The sequence below is a fragment of the Pelophylax lessonae genome (genome assembly GCF_965119305.1).
Source record: "Pelophylax lessonae genome assembly, chromosome: 1".
NCBI lineage: Eukaryota > Metazoa > Chordata > Amphibia > Anura > Ranidae > Pelophylax > Pelophylax lessonae.
This window is the reverse complement of record NC_138768.1, coordinates 863779752-863798427: the sequence shown is the minus strand read 5'-3', so window position 1 is coordinate 863798427 and position 18676 is coordinate 863779752. Positions and strand designations below refer to the sequence as shown.

The 18676-nt window shown below is 42.9% G+C and overlaps 1 protein-coding gene across 1 annotated transcript in view; it reads right to left on the bottom strand.

The window, feature by feature from the left end:
* PHF24 (PHD finger protein 24) overlaps nucleotides 1-18676 on the bottom strand; it is a gene marked incomplete at its 5' end in the record, with an annotated part of 124480 nt that overhangs the window by 25423 nt on the left and 80381 nt on the right. The window contains one exon of the mRNA XM_082243954.1: nucleotides 13932-14010. Within this exon, the coding sequence (XP_082100080.1) occupies nucleotides 13932-14010 (79 nt within the window). The remainder of the gene's footprint in view (nucleotides 1-13931; nucleotides 14011-18676) is intronic.

The following is an 18676-nucleotide window of genomic DNA, read 5'->3' as shown; positions in this document are numbered from 1 at the left end:
CGGGGCCCTTACCTTCAAGCCCAGGGCTCTTCCCACTAATCCTGGGGCTCTTTACACTCGTTGCATGGCCTTTTATTACGGTCCCGCAGCAGGATTCTTTCACAGGTTCTGCAGTGGGCCCCCTTCCTGCAATCTTGTGGGCCCCCTTCCTGCAATCTTGGGGCCTCCCCACAGTGGTGCAATGCCAGGGTCCGGTCGCAAGTGTGACCTTTGCGATCCTGGAAGTTCACCCACTGGTTTGCTACCGGGCCCCCTGGAGCATGGGGCCCGGTAGCGATTGCAACCCCTGCATCCCCTGTAGTTACGCCCCTGGTATAAAGTCTGCCTGACTGCTTATTCATTTCTGGGACCTCTGTTCTTTAAGCATGTTTTCCGCCTTTTCTTTAATAAGATTTGCTCCATTGAAGTTCTCAGTGTTTTGCATAGAGACAAACGCCTATTTCTCTGTTTATCGCCCAGCAGAGGGAATCCTCACAGTCTTCCTTTGACAGCTACTTTTATTCTGATCCTATAACGAAGGAGGTCTAGAAATGAGAACATTCCTATAAATCCCAGTGAGCAGACTGGAGGATATACTCGACATCTCCCAAATCTCAGTCGTTCTTTCTTCCCTGGTATCACAATTTTGGCTGTCTGCCCACTCCTCTCCATCCGGGAACACACTGCCCCCCCCCCCACCTCCTTGCAGGATCCTCTGCGCCCTGCGCCCTCCGTGCACCAGATGTTCGATGCTATTGATTGCTAATGAAATGATTGCTGCTTGTAACAAGCCCGAGCAGAGCGCACAGAGCCAGCTCTAATTAGCCAATTAGAAACTGAAAAATTGTACGCTCAGCCGCGGCACACAAACAAGAAACATGGTTACTGTTGTAGCACCTCGCAGTTGTCTATCCACGCGCGGGGGTGCACGCTTCTGGTGTTTGATTACATTATGGAATATAAACTTATCGCTACGTTATTGCTACATTTTGGAATTCATTTTGGCTGGAGGACATTGACTGAGCGTTTGGCTTCTCACCAAAAAACAAATGCATTTCAGTTGGCCAAGGTAACCACTATATGAAAGCGGGCCTAGCGTCAGACATATTTGTTGATGAAAAAGTATGATGTGCTAACTAATGCATAACATTAAAAAGTGTGTTTTCACAAAATTTACATAGCTATTTGTTCATTGAAACTGCATGTATTCTGTGTGAATAGGGGCAAAATCAAATGTTCTCCAGCTATATTTCCTGTAATTCGAATGTGTGAATGCAGATATTACCTCAATATGGCCACTAGATGACACTAAAGAGCATACTTATCTCCTATGATAAGTATGCTCTTTAGTGTCATCTAGTGGCCTATCATAGGAAATAAGTATGCTCTTTAGTGTCATCTAGTGGCCCATTTCCTATGATAGGCCACTAGAGGGCTCTAAGGAGCATAGAGGCATTCATATTTTCAAGGATGGACCACTAGAGGGTGCTAAAAAGGGTACAGGCTAAAGAGCATGCCTATTTCATATGATAGGCCACTAGATGGCTCTAAGGAGCACACTCATTTCTTGTGATAAGCCGGTAGATGGCTCTAAAAAGCATACTTATTTCCTGTGGTAGGCCACTAGATGGCACTAAAAAGCATACTTATTTCCTATGATAGGCTAAAGATCATACTTTATTTCCTATGATAGGCCACTAGATGGCTCTAAGGAACATACTTATTTCCCATGATAGGCCACTAGATGGCTCTAAAGAGCATACTTATTTAGTATGATAGGCCAGTAGAGGGCTCTAAACCTAAGGAGCATAGAGGCATTCATATTTTCTAGGATAGACCACTAGATGGTGCTAAAAAGGGTACAGACTAAAGAGCATGCTTATTTTATATGATAGGCCACTAGATGGCTCTAAGGAGCACACTCATTTCTTGTGATAATTCGGTAGATGGCTCTAAAAAGCATAATTATTTCCTATGGTAGGCCACTAGATGGTGCTAAAAAGCATACATATTTCCTATGACAGGCTAAATATCATACTTTATTTCCTATGATAGGCCACTAGATGGCTCTAAGGAACATACTTATTTCCCATGATAGGCCACTAGATGGCTCTAAAGAGCATACTTATTTCCTATGATAGGCCACCAAACATACTTATTTCCCATAATAGGCCACTAGATGGCTTTAAAGGGCATACTTATTTCCCATGATAGGCCACTAGATGGCTCTAAAGAGCATACTTATTTAGTACGATAGGCCAGTAGAGGGCTCTAAGGAGCATAGAGGCATTCATATTTTCTAGGATAGACCACTAGATGGTGCTAAAAAGGGTACAGGCTAAAGAGCATATTTATTTCATATGATAGGCCACTAGATGGCTCTAAAGAGCACACTCATTTCTTGTGATAAGTCAGTAGATGGCTCTAAAGAGCATACTTATTTCCTATGATAGACCACTAGATGGCGCTTAAGAACATGCTTATTTCCTATGATAGGCCACCTAACATACTTATTTCATATGATAGGCCACTAGAGCATACTTATTTCCAATGATAGACCACTAGATGGCTCTAAAGAGCATGCTTATTTCTTATGGTAGGCCACTAGATGGTGATGAAAAGCATACTTATTTCCATTGATAGGCTAAAGAGCATACTTATTTCCTATGATAATCCACTAGATAGCTCTATAGAGCATTCTTATTTCCTATGATAGGCCACTAGATGTCTCTAATGAGCATACTTATTTCCTATGATAATCCACTAGATAGCTCTATAGAGCATTCTTATTTCCTATGATAGGCCACTAGATGTCTCTAATGAGCATACTTATTTCCTATGATAGGCCACTAGATGTCTCTAATAAGCATACTTATTTCCTATGATAGCCCATAGATGGCTCTAAAAAGCATACTTATTTCCTGTGGTAGACCACCAGACGACTCTAAAGCAGAGTTCCACCCGTTTTGCAAACGCCTTACAGTACAAAATGTGTTATACATTATATTCTTAAACTAAACTTGATATTCTTCTTCTTCTTATTATTATTATATTTGTAAATATTTAATTATTTCTAATATAGATATATTTCTATTATTATTATTATTATTTATTATATAGGATTTATATAGCGCCAACAGTTTGCACAGTGCTTTACAATGTGAGGGAAGACAATACAGTTACAATACAATTCAATACAGGAGGAACTAGAGGGCCCTGCTCGTTAGAGCTTACAATCTAGAAGGGATTATTATTATTATTATTATTACTATTATTATTATTACTATTATTGATTATTATTATTATTATTTTATTTTTATATATTATTTAATTATTTCTAATATAGATATATTATTAGAACTAGAAAAAGAAGACACAGGCATACAATCACATGGTCCTAAGATCCAATCATGATAGTGCCTAATTATAGGACTTTTGAGGGTCTGAGACTCAATAATACGGTGAGCATATGTAAGAGAAATTAATTTTATTATGGTAGAAATTGCTTAAAAACAACAGACATCAATGACATTGAAAAATTGCATCATAATTGCAGACTGTATCAACTGTAAATGGTGACATAAAAAGCCGGTTCAACACGTTTCGCAAATTGCTGTAACCAATAGCTGCTTCATCAGGAACAACAGAGAAAAACGGCTCTCTCATCTTTACAGACGTATTTTACACTTTAAAAGCATAAATCAAGTAGTAATTCAACCAGGTGTGCTTCATACGCCTATTCTAGCTCCTAAATAGATATATTATTATTATTATTATTATTATTATTATTTCATTTTCTATATTATTATTATTATTATTATTACTATTATTATTATTATTATTATTATTATTATTAGTATTATTTTTATTATTATTAATAATAATGTTATTATTATTATTATTATTATTATTATTATTATTATTATTATTATTATTACTTTTATTTTCACCACTATAACTTTAACTCTATATAATTGATTTTAGGATTGTTAATAGTATTATTATTATTATTATTATAATTTACTTTATAGAATTATGTTTATTATTAATAATATTATTTTATATCTTTCAAAGTAAAATATATGTAAAAAATAACAGTGAAGTACAAAAAAAAAAACCCACAAAGAACACTTAGAGGGTTTACATTTGTCCTTAACTAACGTTGGCAAAATTGATTGTTATTAGGCTATTTCCTTTTTAGATCGGATATTCTTCATTCATAAGTATAGCGTGAATTAGGAAAATACCACATTTTGGTCACTAGATGGAGTTGATGATCATTAATTATTTTTGGTTTGGATCACTAGCTCCATCTACCGGCCATAATGCATTATTTTCCTGATTCACATTATTCTTATCCATGAAGAACATCTGACCTGAAGGAAAAAATAGCTTAGCAACATTTGATTTTTCTGTTCAACGCACAGAAGTAATGTACAAGCAGTTTCACAGGACAAATAGCTCTGCACATTTTTAATGCTGGAAATACACCCCTTATTGAAATAAATCAAACTAATTTAAATATATCCCCCACCAAAAAAAAAAAAAGTAAAAAAAAAAAATAACAATTTGCAAAAAAAAAAAAAAAAAAACCTGAAAAATCTCAATAAAATACTGTGTAAAATAATAATACAAGATATTTTTTTCTTTTCAAGACCATTTTGCAAAGGCAGCTCCACTTTCGACTTCAGCTAAATTTCACTATTGACAAAAGTGATTTGATCAAATTTCTCCTCTCATAATTACTCCCTAACAGCTGCAGTGGACCAAGCAAGAGTTTTGAGCATCGTCTGCATTTTTCAGCAGATGCTGGGTTTGAATTTCTCAGGTTGAGTCCTCAGGTCTCTGACAGGTTCTCAATCTATATTTCATGTAATCCTACTGATCATTTTTTTTTTTTTACTTTATTCATTTATTTATTTATTTATTTTTACACTGTCCTTTAAAAGGATTCTATTTCCTGAAGCTGAAAAACCGAATACCAGCTCAGCATCCCTTTCAATCTGCTTGGCTGTCCCCCCAGAGCAGAGGACGGCGATGCATTTCAGAAAATGCTTCATGTAGTACTTTCCGGACGTGTTGATGGAGCAAAGCAATTAGTGTTCAAAGTTGCGCCGAGCTGATGTCAGGTTTCAGCTGGCACTTTCAATTAAGAATTTAGTGATGCGTAAAACTGGTACAAATTCCCCATCTTATCGTATTCCAAGGAAAGCATGTTACGCATTTCAGCTTCCACAGAGGGGTATAACTAGGTTTTGTGGGGCCCCATCATATTTTTTAAGGGCCCCTGACTGTATGACCCTTCTCACAACCTTGTGTCCCGAGTGCAACATCTGCCATTATAATTCGCTTCTCGGCCTTTTGGCTAAGACCAAGTGTAGTATCTGTTTCTTATCAGTGATCCAGTGGGGGGCGCTGTGCTGTCATCTGACCTGACCAAGGTTGGGTGGTGGCTATGCAAACCTGCTGGAGTGATGGGGGCTTGGAAGGTTAGTACCGACTGGAGCAGAAACCGGGGTGCCCACAGGCAGTTGAGGCACGGGAATAATTCCCCCCGGGAAAGGTGGAAGAGACCATTGCCTCCTGATTTGAATGGTCTATCTTGTCTGGCCATGAGCCAGGAGGAGAGAAGGTCCACGGTGTCTGTGCCCCCTGGAAGTGGTCACTCTAGGGATGCTCTTAGTAACACTTGGGTGTGGGACTCCCACGGTGTGAAAAGGCACCAAACTTGCTTTCTTTCTGCACTGCGCCTTTTAGGACCTGGCCTTTCGGCCTAAGTCCGGGGGCAATTTTTGTCTACCAGGTCTCAGGGCATAGGCCAATTCACATTTGGCACGGCCACTTTTTTATTTTTTATTTATTTCTCTTCCACATTTTGTCACTCTTTCACTTTTGTGTGTTTTTCTCACGGATGAAGGGTTACCCTGGCATCTAGGGGGAGGATGTGTGGCCCTCAGGTTCCTTCCTCCCCTGCCTCTGGGGGGTCTCTCTTCAGGAGAGCCCCTCGACCAAGTATTCGGGATCAGCTTCGGCTGGCCTAGAAGAACGGGGTCAACCAAGCCTTCTCGCCAGGCAGACCATGTAAACCTTTGTCCCTGTCAGGAGCCTCGCACCTTGGGGGATCAGGGTAGAGGTCCTACCATTTCAGGAGGTGGACTAAAAGCACACCCTTAAGTGCACTTTTTAGTGTGTGCTCACATGCACATTTTTTGTACATTTACGGGTTTTTTTGTTGTAGGTTTTTGCACCACCGCGAAAATAAAATAAAAAAATTAAAAATCTGGCCTTATAATTGGAGGTAAAGGTGAGCTAGGAATAGAAAGTTCCTTCTGTTGCTGATTTGGTGGAGTGGAGTCCATCAGTTGTTCTACCAGAAAACTGTACTATAGGCCCAGTGTATTGATAAAAGGTCAAGTTAATTGTGGTGACGCCAGTATAGTGTCACCATACCAGTGCAGCCTGAAACAGTATCCTGATCGCCACCACACCAGTCCCAGTGTCGACAGACCAGTGTAAGCCAGAAATGGTGTTCATGATTGCCACCACATTAGACCAGTGCAGCCAGTAACAGTGTTCCTGATCACCATCACACCAGTACAGTGTCACCGGACCAGTGCAAGCCAGCAACAGTGTACTTGATCACCACTGGACCAGTCTCAGAGTCACCAGACCAGTGTAAGCCAGCAAAAGCGTACCCGATCACCACTACACCAGTCTCAGAATCACCGGACCAGTGTAAGCCAGCAACAGTGTACTTGATCACCACTGGACCAGTCTCAGAGTCACAAGACCAGTGTAAGCCAGAAACAGCGTTCCTGATAGCTGCCATACTGGTCCCAGTGTCACCAGACCAGTATAAACTATCAACAGTGTTCCTGATCGCTGCTAAACATGTGTGGTTCTTTTTATTTTCTGAATAAATATTCATACAGATTTTTCGTTATTCAGAGATTCGGATATATCCGAATCCCTGAATTGCAGTACAAATAAATTTACCAAATTCCCATAATAATAAAACAAAATTTTTCTGTTGAGTTCTTCCACACCAGACCGGTTCAACCAAGTTTTTATGTAGCAAATGTATTCAGTAGGGTTGAGGTCAGGGTTCTGTGCAGACCACTACGGTTCTTCCACACCAGACTGGTCCAACCATGTCTTTGAGGAGCAAAGGTACTCTGTAGGGTTGACGTCAGGGCCAGTTGTAGGCCAGTTGAGTTCCTCAACACCAAACTGGTCCAAATATTAGACATGTGCGGTTCGTTTCGTATTCTCCGAATAACGAAACAAAATTCATCCGTTGAGTTCTTCCACACCAGACTGGTCCAACCAAGTTTTTATGTAGCAAATGTGTTCAGTAGGGTTGAGGTCAGGGTTCTGTGCAAACTACTCCAGTTCTTCCACACCATACTGGTCCAACCATGTCTTTGTGGAGCAAAAGTGCTCTGTAGGGTTGACGTCAGGGCCAGTTGTGTTCCTCAACGACAAACTGGTCCAAACATTAGACATATGCAATTTGTTTCATTCTGAATAAATATTCTGACAAATTTTTAGTTATTCTGAGATTCGGCTATATCCAAATCCCCGAAAACAGTACATAACTAATTTTACCGAATTCTCTGAATAACGAAACAAAATTTGTTCGCAAATGTGTTCAGTAGGGTTGAGGTCAGGGTTCTGTGAAGACTACTCCAGTTCTTGCCGCCATACTGGTCCAACCATGTCTTTGAGGCGCAAAGGTACTCTGTAGGGTTGACGTCAGGGCCAGTTGTAGGCCAGTTGAGTTCCTCAACACCAAAGTGGTCCAAACATTAGACATGTGCGGTTCGTTTCCTTCTGAATAAATATTCTGACACATTTTTTTAGTTTTTTGGAGATTCAAGTATATCCAAATCCCCGAATTACAGTACAAACTAATTTTACCCAATTCTCCGAATAACGAAACAAAACTCGTTGAGTTCTTCCACACCAGACCGGTCCGACCAGGTTTTTATGTAGCAAATGTGTTCAGTAGGGTTGAGGTCAGACTACTCCAGTTCTTCCACACCAGACTGGTCCAACCATGTCTTTGAGGAGAAAAGGTGCTCTGTAGGGTTGACGTCAGGGCCAGTTGTAGGCCAGTTGAGTTCCTCAACACCAAACTGGTCCAAACATTAGACATGTGCGGTTTGTTTCGTTCTGAATAAATATTCTGACACATTTTTGGTTATTTGGAGATTCGGCTATATCCAAATCCCCATATTACAGTACAAACTCATTTTACTGAATTCTCTGAATAACTAAACAAAATTAGTCTGTTGAGTTCTTCTACACCAGACAAAATTTCTCAGAATTTCCGAAATTTGTCTGAATTCACAAAATTCAAATTGAAATTTAACTCAAATTTTACATCAAATTCAATTTGAATTTGAACTGTAAACATATTGTTGAAATCAAAGACTGTGTGTGTTATTAGTGTTCCATTTCGGAATAATGCTGTTTTTTTGAAAGACAAAGGTGATTTAAAAATAAATTGTAAACATTTGAAGAAGATTTTTCTTTTGTTTGTTCACTATGCCAGTGTAAATCTGATAAAAAGAAACAAGTAACATATACACTGAACAAAATTATAAATGCAACACTTTTGTTTTTGCCCCCATTTTTCATGAGCTGAACTCAAAGATCTAAGACTTTTCCTATATACACAAAAGGACGATTTCTCTCAAGTATTGTTCACAAAGCTGTCTAAATCTGTGTTAGTGAGCACTTCTCCTTTGCCGAGATAATCCATCCACCTCACAGGTGTGGCATATCAAGATGCTGATTAGACAGCATGATTAATGCACAGGTGTGCCTTAGGCTGGCCACAATAAAAGGCCACTCTAAAATGTGCAGTTTTACTGTATTGGGGGGGGGGGGGGGGGTCCGAAAACCAGTCAGTATCTGGTGTGACCACCATTTGCCTCATGCAGTGCAACACATCTCCTTCACATAGAGTTGATCAGGTTGGTGATTGTGGCCTGTGAAATGTTGGTCCACTCCTCTTCAATGGCTGTGGGAAGTTGCTGGATATTGGCAGGACTTGGAACACGCTGTCCTATGCGTCGATCCAGAGCATCCCAAACATGCTCAATGGGAGACATGTCCGGTGACTATGCTGGCCATGCAAGAACTGGGATGTTTTCAGCTTCCAGGAATTGTGTACAGATCCTTGCACCATGAGGCCGTGCATTATCATGCTGCAACATGAGGTGATGGTTGTGGATGAATAGCTCATCAATGGGCCTCAGGATCTCGTCACGGTATCTCTGTGCATTCAAAATGCCATCAATAAAATGCACCTGTGTTCCTTGTCCATAACATACGCCTGCCCATACCATAACCCCACCACCACCATGGGCCACTCCATCCACAATGTTGACATCAGCAAACCGCTTACCCACACAACGCCATACACGCTGTCTGCCATCTGCCCTGTACAGTGAAGTCTTCCATGAATAGAACACCTCTCCAAAGTGCCAGAAGCCATCCAATGTAAGCATTATAAAATAATGTAAACTTATTATTAATATAAAAAAGATTAATGTGAATAAAACACAACCAGATGTTTGGTCACTCTGACAGAGCTCCAGAGATCCCGTGTGTAGATGGGACAATTTTGAGATTGAGAACTACAAAGACAACAATCACTGCAGGCCCCCACTGATGTGGCCTTTATTATGGCTAGATGAAGCCTCTCCTCATTGCAAAACACATAAAAGTCTTCTCTGATTTTTCAATAAAGAACCTAAAGAACTCTTAGACTGTCAGGAACAAGAATGTTTCTCTGGTTTGAAGAAAGAGAAATATAGAATTTTGTTGCCTTAAGTGTAAATGTAATTTAGGTAGGAATCCCACCATCACCTGCCCAATGCCATCCCAGCAGTGAAGCATGGTGGTGGCAGGCAGTGTCCTGCTGCGGGGATGTGTGTGTTTTCCAGCAGCATTATAGACTGGTCTGGGACAAGTAGACTTTTCAGGGTCCATGGTTTGAGGCTCAATCAAAGTTTCTTCTGCATCCAAACACAGCACTTCATACCTTAGGCTGAGCTGAATGTTCTCCTTCCTTCCAACAAGACAATAACCTTAAGCATACAACCTAGACCAGTGATGGCGAACCTTGGCACCCCATATGTTTTGGAACTACATTTTCCATGATGCTCAACTACACTGCAGAATGCATGAGCATCATGGGAAATGTAGTTCCAAGACATCTGGGGTGCCAAGGTTCACCATCACTGACCTAGACCAACCAGAGTCCCTTAAGCTGGCCATAGATGGTTCAAACTAATCTTGGTCAGACTCAGTTCAGTAGGTACTTCAGTCAGTTCTGAAATAAAATGCACTTCCTAAATGCGAACAATTTGGCTGCCGCATTCAAATCTAAAAAAAAAATAAATACATTTTGAGTTTGACTGATTCAAAAATGTATCAATTCCAACAATTTGAATCGGAAAAAAAAATGTACAAATTTTAGGAAAATTCTAAAAAAATACATAGAAACGCATTACAAATACGAATTGAATGAATCAACTGAATTTTACTAAAGTAAATAACCAGATTAACAAATATAAATTAAACAAAACAAATTTTTTTGTCATGCACATGTCTAATCACTGCCATACTGGTCCCAGGGTCACCAGACCAGTGTAAGCCATCAGTGTTCCTGATCACCACCGCACCAGTCTCAGTGCCATCAGACCAGTGTAAATCAGCAACACTGTTACTGATACCCGCCACACCATTCACAGTGTCATGAGACCAGTTCAGCCAGCAACAGTGTCCCTAGTCACTGACACACTACTCTCAATTTCACCATACGAGTGTAAGCCAGAAATGGTGTTCCTGATCGCAACCACACCAGTCACAGTGCCATCAGACCAGTGCAAATCAGCAACAGTCACCTGACCAGTGCAAACCAGCAGCAGTGTATCCAATCACCACTGCGCCGGTCTCAAAGTCACCCAATCAGTGTAAGCCAGAAACATCATTCCTGGTTGCCTCCACACCAGACCAGTGCAGCCAGCAACAGTGTTCCTGACAGTTGCCATACTGGTCCCAGTGCCACCAGACCAATGTAAAACAGAAAACATGATCGCTGCCACTCCAGTTCAATGTCACCAGACTAGTGCAAGCCAGCAACAGTGTTTATGATCTCCACCACACAAATAGAGTGTCGCAAGACCAGTATAAGCCAGTGGCACTGTTCCTGATTGCTGCCACACCAGTCCCATTGTCATGAGACCAGTGCAGCCAGCAACAGTGTTCCTGATCGCTGCCACACCAGTGCCAGTGTCACCACAACCACCGCAGCCAACAACAGTTTCCATAGTCACTGCCACACCACGCCTAGTTTTACCATACCAGTGTAAGCTAGAAATAATGCTCCTGATCGCCACCACACCAGTCTCAGTGTCATCAGACCAGTGTAAATCAGAAACAGTGTTTCTGATCACTGCCACACTAGTACAGTGTCACCGGACCAGTTCAAGCCAGCAACTGTGCACCTGATCACAACTGCACCAAGCCAGTACAGCCAGCAACAGTGTTCCTGACAGATACCATACTGGTCCCAGTGTCACCAGATTAGTGTAAGTCACTAACAGTGTTCCTGATCGCTGCCACACCAGTACAATGTCACCAGACCAGTGAAAGCCAGCAAGCAATTGTGTTCCTGATTGCTGCCACACCATTGCCAGTGTCACCACAGCCACTGCAGCCAACAACAGTATCCCTAGTCACCGATGGCAGGACAAGGTCATCTAGAGCCCTGGGCCAACGTGCCAAATTACCCCCCCCCCCCCGCCAAGATGTATGAGCATTATGTGTCAGCAAAATTCTCCTCCTCCTCAGCCATTAATCTGCATGCTTACCCCAAGCATAAATACCCCCTCCCAGCACAGATCTTTGCCCCCCCATCCTCCCCAGGTTAAATTCTCTTTCTTCCCATTTGCCCCCAGCAAAAATCCCCCCCCCCCCCCCAAAGAATATTTTTTTGAATCCTGACAAGGTTTCGAATCAGAAAAAAAAAAATAAGAAATGTTAAGAAAATTCAAAAAAGTACATAGAATGAATTCCGAATACGAATTGAACAAAGTAGCGCACGAGATCAACTATAAGTGACTCAAGATGTTGTAAGCAAGCTATGAAGAATACTGCTAAACAAACATTTTCAAAAAAGTAATCAAAAAAGAGGAAGAACTAATGTCCATTCAGTCCATGAAATCCAAGGGTAAGTGAAAGTGAGTTGGATTGCTAGGTCACCATCCACCACCAGGTGTCACACCACAAAATAGTAGGATTGGCCACTCACCAGAACTCAATGCTCAGGTGTTCTCACACAAGAGCAGACTGCGCAGAAATGTTAGATGGATATAGAGCCAGAACCTGTTCACCACTGCTTCATAACAAATCCTTGCACGCACTTGAATGTGTAGTTTTCAGAATGTTTTTTTTCCCCCTTTTTCTTCTTTTGGATAGCCAACTGTCTGCTGTCCCCTTCTTCTCCCGAACAGCTTCTACATTCAAAATCAAAACCAGAGGCGGCGTGCTTGCGAAGGGTCATAGTCGGTGACATTGTAAAAAAATAAAATAGAATGATAAAAAATACAATTAAAATACCAAAAAATAAAAACTACTGACACCAGTGGGTGAACTTCCAGGATTGCAAAGGTCACACTCATTCCACCACCGTGGGGGGGGTCCCAAGATAGCAGGAAGGGGGCCCACTGCAGAACCTGTAAAAGGGTCCCACTGCGGGACCGTAAAAAAAGGGCCCCGCAATGAGAGTAATGGGCCCCAGGGTCAGTTGGAAGAGCCCCAGGCTTGAAGGGAAGGGCCCCGGCCAGGGGTCGGGGGGGGCCCTTCATGGTTTCTTGCACGGGGGCCCTGAAGGTTCTAGTTACGCCTCTGATGCAGAGGATTCCATCTATTCACTTCTATGTATAACTAGAGCTATTCAATATCGGCTCCCGCACTCGTCCCCTCCAGTTTTTCCTTGCGCGTCCCACAACCCTTTGCATGCGTTTCACCCTGTGGCTATCTGTTTCTGGACTTTTGGGTATCTATTCCAACTATCTATCTATTCCAACTGGTGTGGCTTCCCTTTTTGGATCTGCATGGCACATTGCCCACATAATCAATGCTTTGTGTGTACTAATTTTATGTAACATATGTCTTTTATTTTTTGATAGAGTATTATGACCATAATTTCAACAGTTTACCGCCCCCTGAAGAAGCCTTTGGCGAAACACGTTGGGCGCCTCTTTGTGGACTAGAACCCGACTATCCACCGGATTAGCCACTCTCATATAACCTTTATATATGGTCTTGGTAAAACTGTTGTATTTATCTATGTGATATATCCCACAAAATTGTTTCTTTTGGTTTTTCTTTTTGTATTCTTCTTTCTTCCTCATTCAGCTTATTGTTTAAGCGGATGATTTTATATGTAAATTGAATAAAGCTTTAATATTTTATATTTTACATTTCCGTGTTAATACTTTATGTCTATTTGGTACCGCTAAAGTCCCATTTTTTGGTTCTACAGCCCTCAATTGCCTCGCTTTGGCGAGAGCTCTGTGACCTCAGAGCAGTGTTCTTTCAAAATATGTAACTTGGGGACGTTGGTACCGTTGTGGTAATTTTTTGGTACTTATTATAATTCATATATGGACACACCTTAATCTATCTGACCTACTGATAATGATGAAAAGTATTTTATATGCAGTCTACGTATTTTAAAATTTCCAATCACATACAAAAGCCATAGCAGTTATGAAGCCTACAGAGGGAGTTGGGGGACCGGGCACAGAAAGATACAGCATGCCAATAGATGTTGAGGAATAGGATGACCATCGGTGGTTGTGCAGCTTGGCAGAGGGACACAGATCAATAAACTACTTTTTCCTCTCCTCTTTACTGGGATCATGGCTCACCTGGGATGACTTTACACTGGCTGAAGGTCTCATTCAGGCTGTACATCTCCTCCTCCGTTAGCAGTAAGTTCAGATTGTCCTGCAATGAGAAACACACCAATCATTTCACATCAATACATGTACCGCCTGTCTCCAGACTCATATCCATATTCAGCACCCTTTCCCAATTTGTTTTCTTGCTTTCTAGGTTTACAAAATCTATTTTAAGTCACAGATAAGGTTATTTGTTTTTGCTTGTGTAGCACTATTACTTCAGGGGCCGGTAAATTGCTACTGATTCTCCCCAATACAGCGCAGAGACTACAAGCCACATCCACCCAAGCAACAGTTCAGTCACTCCAGCTCCAAAAATACTAGGAGTTTTCTGTTTGTGGTTTATTGCTGGTAAATTCGGGAACAGGATGGAGATTAGGGCATGGGATACTCTGAAGCGCTCCACGACTCTACTTTCTAGTTCTAGTAACTAATAATGAACAGTCCAAGGTCCCACAGCTGAAGACCATGGGACAAATCTTCGAGCATCTAGGTTACCCTGTGCCAGTGCGTGACTATCGGTACCCAGCGTAGCATCCAGCACATATAGTCTCAAGGATCAACTTAAAGTCACTACTCACAAGTTCCCAGGATAACTCTCTTTTCCCAGCTGCCTCAGGAACCAAAGATGATACCTCTCTGGACCAGATCCCTTGGGGTGTGGTTCTACTGTCAGATCTGAGCAAAGTCCATTTGGGCTTTTATTCATGGCCCGCCCTAGGCCTCTAAGAGCAAGTGTTCAGCCCATGGGCTACTTGACAGCAGCAGCCCTTGCATCTCTGGAACCCAGCTCTCCAATGTCTCAAACTATTTATCCACATTCCAGCCCCCTACTGGACACTTTACCTCCAGGGATAGCCTTGTGCCTGATAAATATTCAGGCTGGTTGATTTGAATATCCTGCCCTAAGCTCTGGAATCCTCTTCTAGAGGCAGGGGAAAGTAATCAAACTCCGAACCTGTGAGACCCTGTACAGGCTAGAACAGACAATCACTGCTCACTTGATTACAGGAGGAGCGAAAGCTAAATTTATCTAGTATCCTATGCTAGGAAGGTGCTACACTTGGACTGTTGGGACCAGTTTACACTTGTCCCTTCCTGTGCGTTGTGGTAAAGTACATTGAATCACATGTTGTCATGCTTTGCAATTAGGCAAATCTTGTTTGAACTGGCAGCCAATGCACAGGAATGCAGCTCATGCAGCTCATGGTTGCACTTTCCCGTTCATTGTGGTGCACCGCCATGCATATACCTCAAAGCTGCAATGCCTTAGTGCTTTGGAGTTGCCATTTAAAATGAATGGCACCATGATACACTAACACTCGTAGTATGCGCTGAGGTAATGCTCATCTCTGCAAAATGCACTGCAGTGAAAAAATGTGTTTCAGTCCTTATCCTTTGCTATTCAATCTGTTCCAGTAAAAGTGTCCTGGATTGGTTGGGATACTTACACATCTTGGACATAGGTCCCGATGAAACAATGTACCCCTCACACTTACACATTTACATGAGGAGTCAATATTTGGGGCCTCTTGTTAAAGAGTGCTTCCAGGTTCTGATAAGTCCCCCTGCCCGCAGACCTCCTCAACCACCAGGCCAGAGTTGTGGGGAAGAGGCTCTTGTTCCCATCAACATGGGGACAAAGTACTTTTCCAAGGGGGCCCCACTGGCTGGTAGCCCCTATTTTGAGGGAAAATACCCTTGTAAGGTTCACGACATTCCAAGCAGCATGCTTGGATAAGGGTCTGCTATGGATTTTGGGGACCTTGACACTTTTTTTCTTGTTTTTATGCATGGAGGCCCACAATGCTTTTGTTTTTTCTTTTGCTTGGGGTCCCCTTTGACATCCATACCAGACTTCATTCCATTTTTGTTTTATTCTGGTATCCCCCATTAACATCATCTAAAACAGTGGTCTCCAAACTGCGGCCGGATGTGGCTCTTTTCTTGCCTTTATCCAGCCCTTGGGACACTTTTCTCACTGATGCTAGACACTATTCCTCCCACTGACACCAACAATGGGCGCAATTCCTACTACTGGCATCTACAATTGTGCACTATAACTCCCGTTGATACCAAAGGCGGGGCACTATACCTCAAACTGACACCAACCATGGGACACTATCCCTCCCACTGACACCAACGATCGGGCACTATTCCTCCCACTGATACCAATGATGGGGCACTATTCCTCCCACTGATACCAATGATGGGGCACTATTCCCCCCACTGACACCAATGATGGGGCACTATTCCTCCCACTGATACCAATGATGGGGCACTATTCCTCAAACTGACACCAACCATGGGACACTATTCCTCCCACTGACACCAACGATGGGGCACTATTCGTTCCACTGATACCAACGATTGGGTATTCCTCTCACTAACACCAACGAGGGGGCACTATTCGTTCCACTGATACCAACGATGGGGCACTATTCCTCCCACTGACACCAGTGATGGGGCACTATTTCTTCCACTGATACCAATGATGGGGCACTATTCCTTCCACTGATACTAATGATGGGGCACTATTCCTCCCACTGACACCAATGATGGGGCACTATTCCTTCCACTGACACCAATGATGGGGCACTATTCCTCCCACTGACACCAATGATGGGGCACTATTCCTTCCACTGACACCAATGATGGGGCACTATTCCTTCCACTGATACCAATGATGGGGCACTATTCCTCCCACTGACACCAATGATGGGACACTATTCCTTCCACTGATACCAATGATGGGGCACTATTCCTCCCACTGACACCAATGATGGGGCACTATTCCTCCCACTGACACTAATGATGGGGCACTATTTCTCCCTCTGATACCAATGATGGGGCACTATTCCTCCCACTGATACCAATGATGGAACACTATTCCTCCCACTGACACCAATGATGGAACACTATTCCTCCCACTGACACCAATGATGGGACACTATTCCTCCCACTGACACCAATGATGGGACACTATTCCTCCCACTGACACCAATGATGGAACACTATTCCTCCCACTGACACCAATGATGGAACACTATTCCTCCCACTGACACCAATGATGGGGCATTATTCCTCCCACTGACACCAACTATGAGAAACTCTTACTCCCCCAATACCAAAGATGCATTGTTTACTCCCACTGATGCCAGGACAATGTTTACAACCAATGGCCACAGTCCAGCCCCCCTAACGTTTAAAGGGTCATAACCTGGCCCCTAGTTTAGAAAGTTTGGAGGCCCATGATCTAGGATAAGGGTCTGGTATGGATGCAGGGAATCCCCAACTGCTTTGTTTACAAACAGAAGAGGCTGGCAGCGGTCAATTGCCAGCAATTTAACCATTTGACCTTCAGAAGGTTTTACCCCCTTCAAGACCAGGCCATGTTTTGCCATTTAGCACTGCGCTGCTTTAACTTGTAATTGCATGGTCATGCAATGCTATGAAATTTATATAATTTTTTCACACAAATAGAGCTTTCTTTTGGTGGTATTTGATCACCACTGGGTTTTTTTGTGATATAAACAAAAACATACCGAAAATGTAAAAAAAAAAAAAAAACAACATTTTTTATGTAGCACTCCCCATGTAGGAGCTGCAGATGAACAAGGATCCCTCCACTCCAGCACAGCCAGGCACACGGAATCTTCACAGGCACACACAGTCAGGGAACAATCAGTAGCTTTGTTTTTGTTGTTAATTAGGGGGTTAACAACTTAGATGGGAGGTTTTGGGATGCCCACTTGACTTTCGCAAACTTCAAGGACAACTCTTCCTATATACCAGCTGTCATTAAATGGCGGCCCGCGGTCCAAGAACGGGCTGCACGATGCTTCCGCCTGGACCGTCAGGCCGCTACCTATGAGCAGTCATTGGTTTGTTGGGACCGCGGGTGTCCCAGGAACCAGTGACGTCCTGTGTGTACGCCCCGCCCCCCTGCTTCTGACTGCGACTCCTGGCTCTCATTCCCAGCTGGACCGCGAATTTGGGGCGTGGCGTCACGTGCGCGACCCGCCCCCCTGCTCCTGACTGCAGCTCCCGACTCTCACTCTCAGCCGGGCCGCGAATTGGGGCGTGACGTCACGTGCGCGACCCGCCCCCCTGCTCTTGACTGCAGCTCCCGACTCTCACTCTCAGCTGGGCCGCGAGTTGGGGGCGTGACATCACGTGCGCGCCCCGCCCCCCTGCTGCTCGCGGCTCCTGGCTCTCAAACCTTGCGAGGTATATCTCGCATTTTCCGCCCCCTGCAGATTGCTGACTCCTGCCCCTTAAGGTATGTGGGGCACATTTTAAAGGGGATTGCTGATGAGAATATTTGCACACTGATGGGCATATTTTGTTAAGGTGCACACTGATGGGCACATTTTGTTGTGCCCATTAGAGTGCCCCCTAAAATAAAAGGTGCCCATCAGCGTGCCCCTTATATTATGTTAAGGGTCATGCTAATGGGCAAATTTTATGCTAAGGAGCACGCTGATGGGCAAATTTTAGGCTAAGGAGCACGCTGATGGGCATATTTTATGTTAAGGTTCACGCTGATGGGCACATTTTGTTCTGCCCATCAGAGCGCCCCTAACATAAAATGTGCCCATCAGCGTGCCCCTTATTTTATGTTAAAGTGAAAGTAAACCCTCCTCTACAACTTGTACCTATAGGTAAGCCTATGATAAGGCTTACCTATAGGTACTGTAAATATCTCCTAA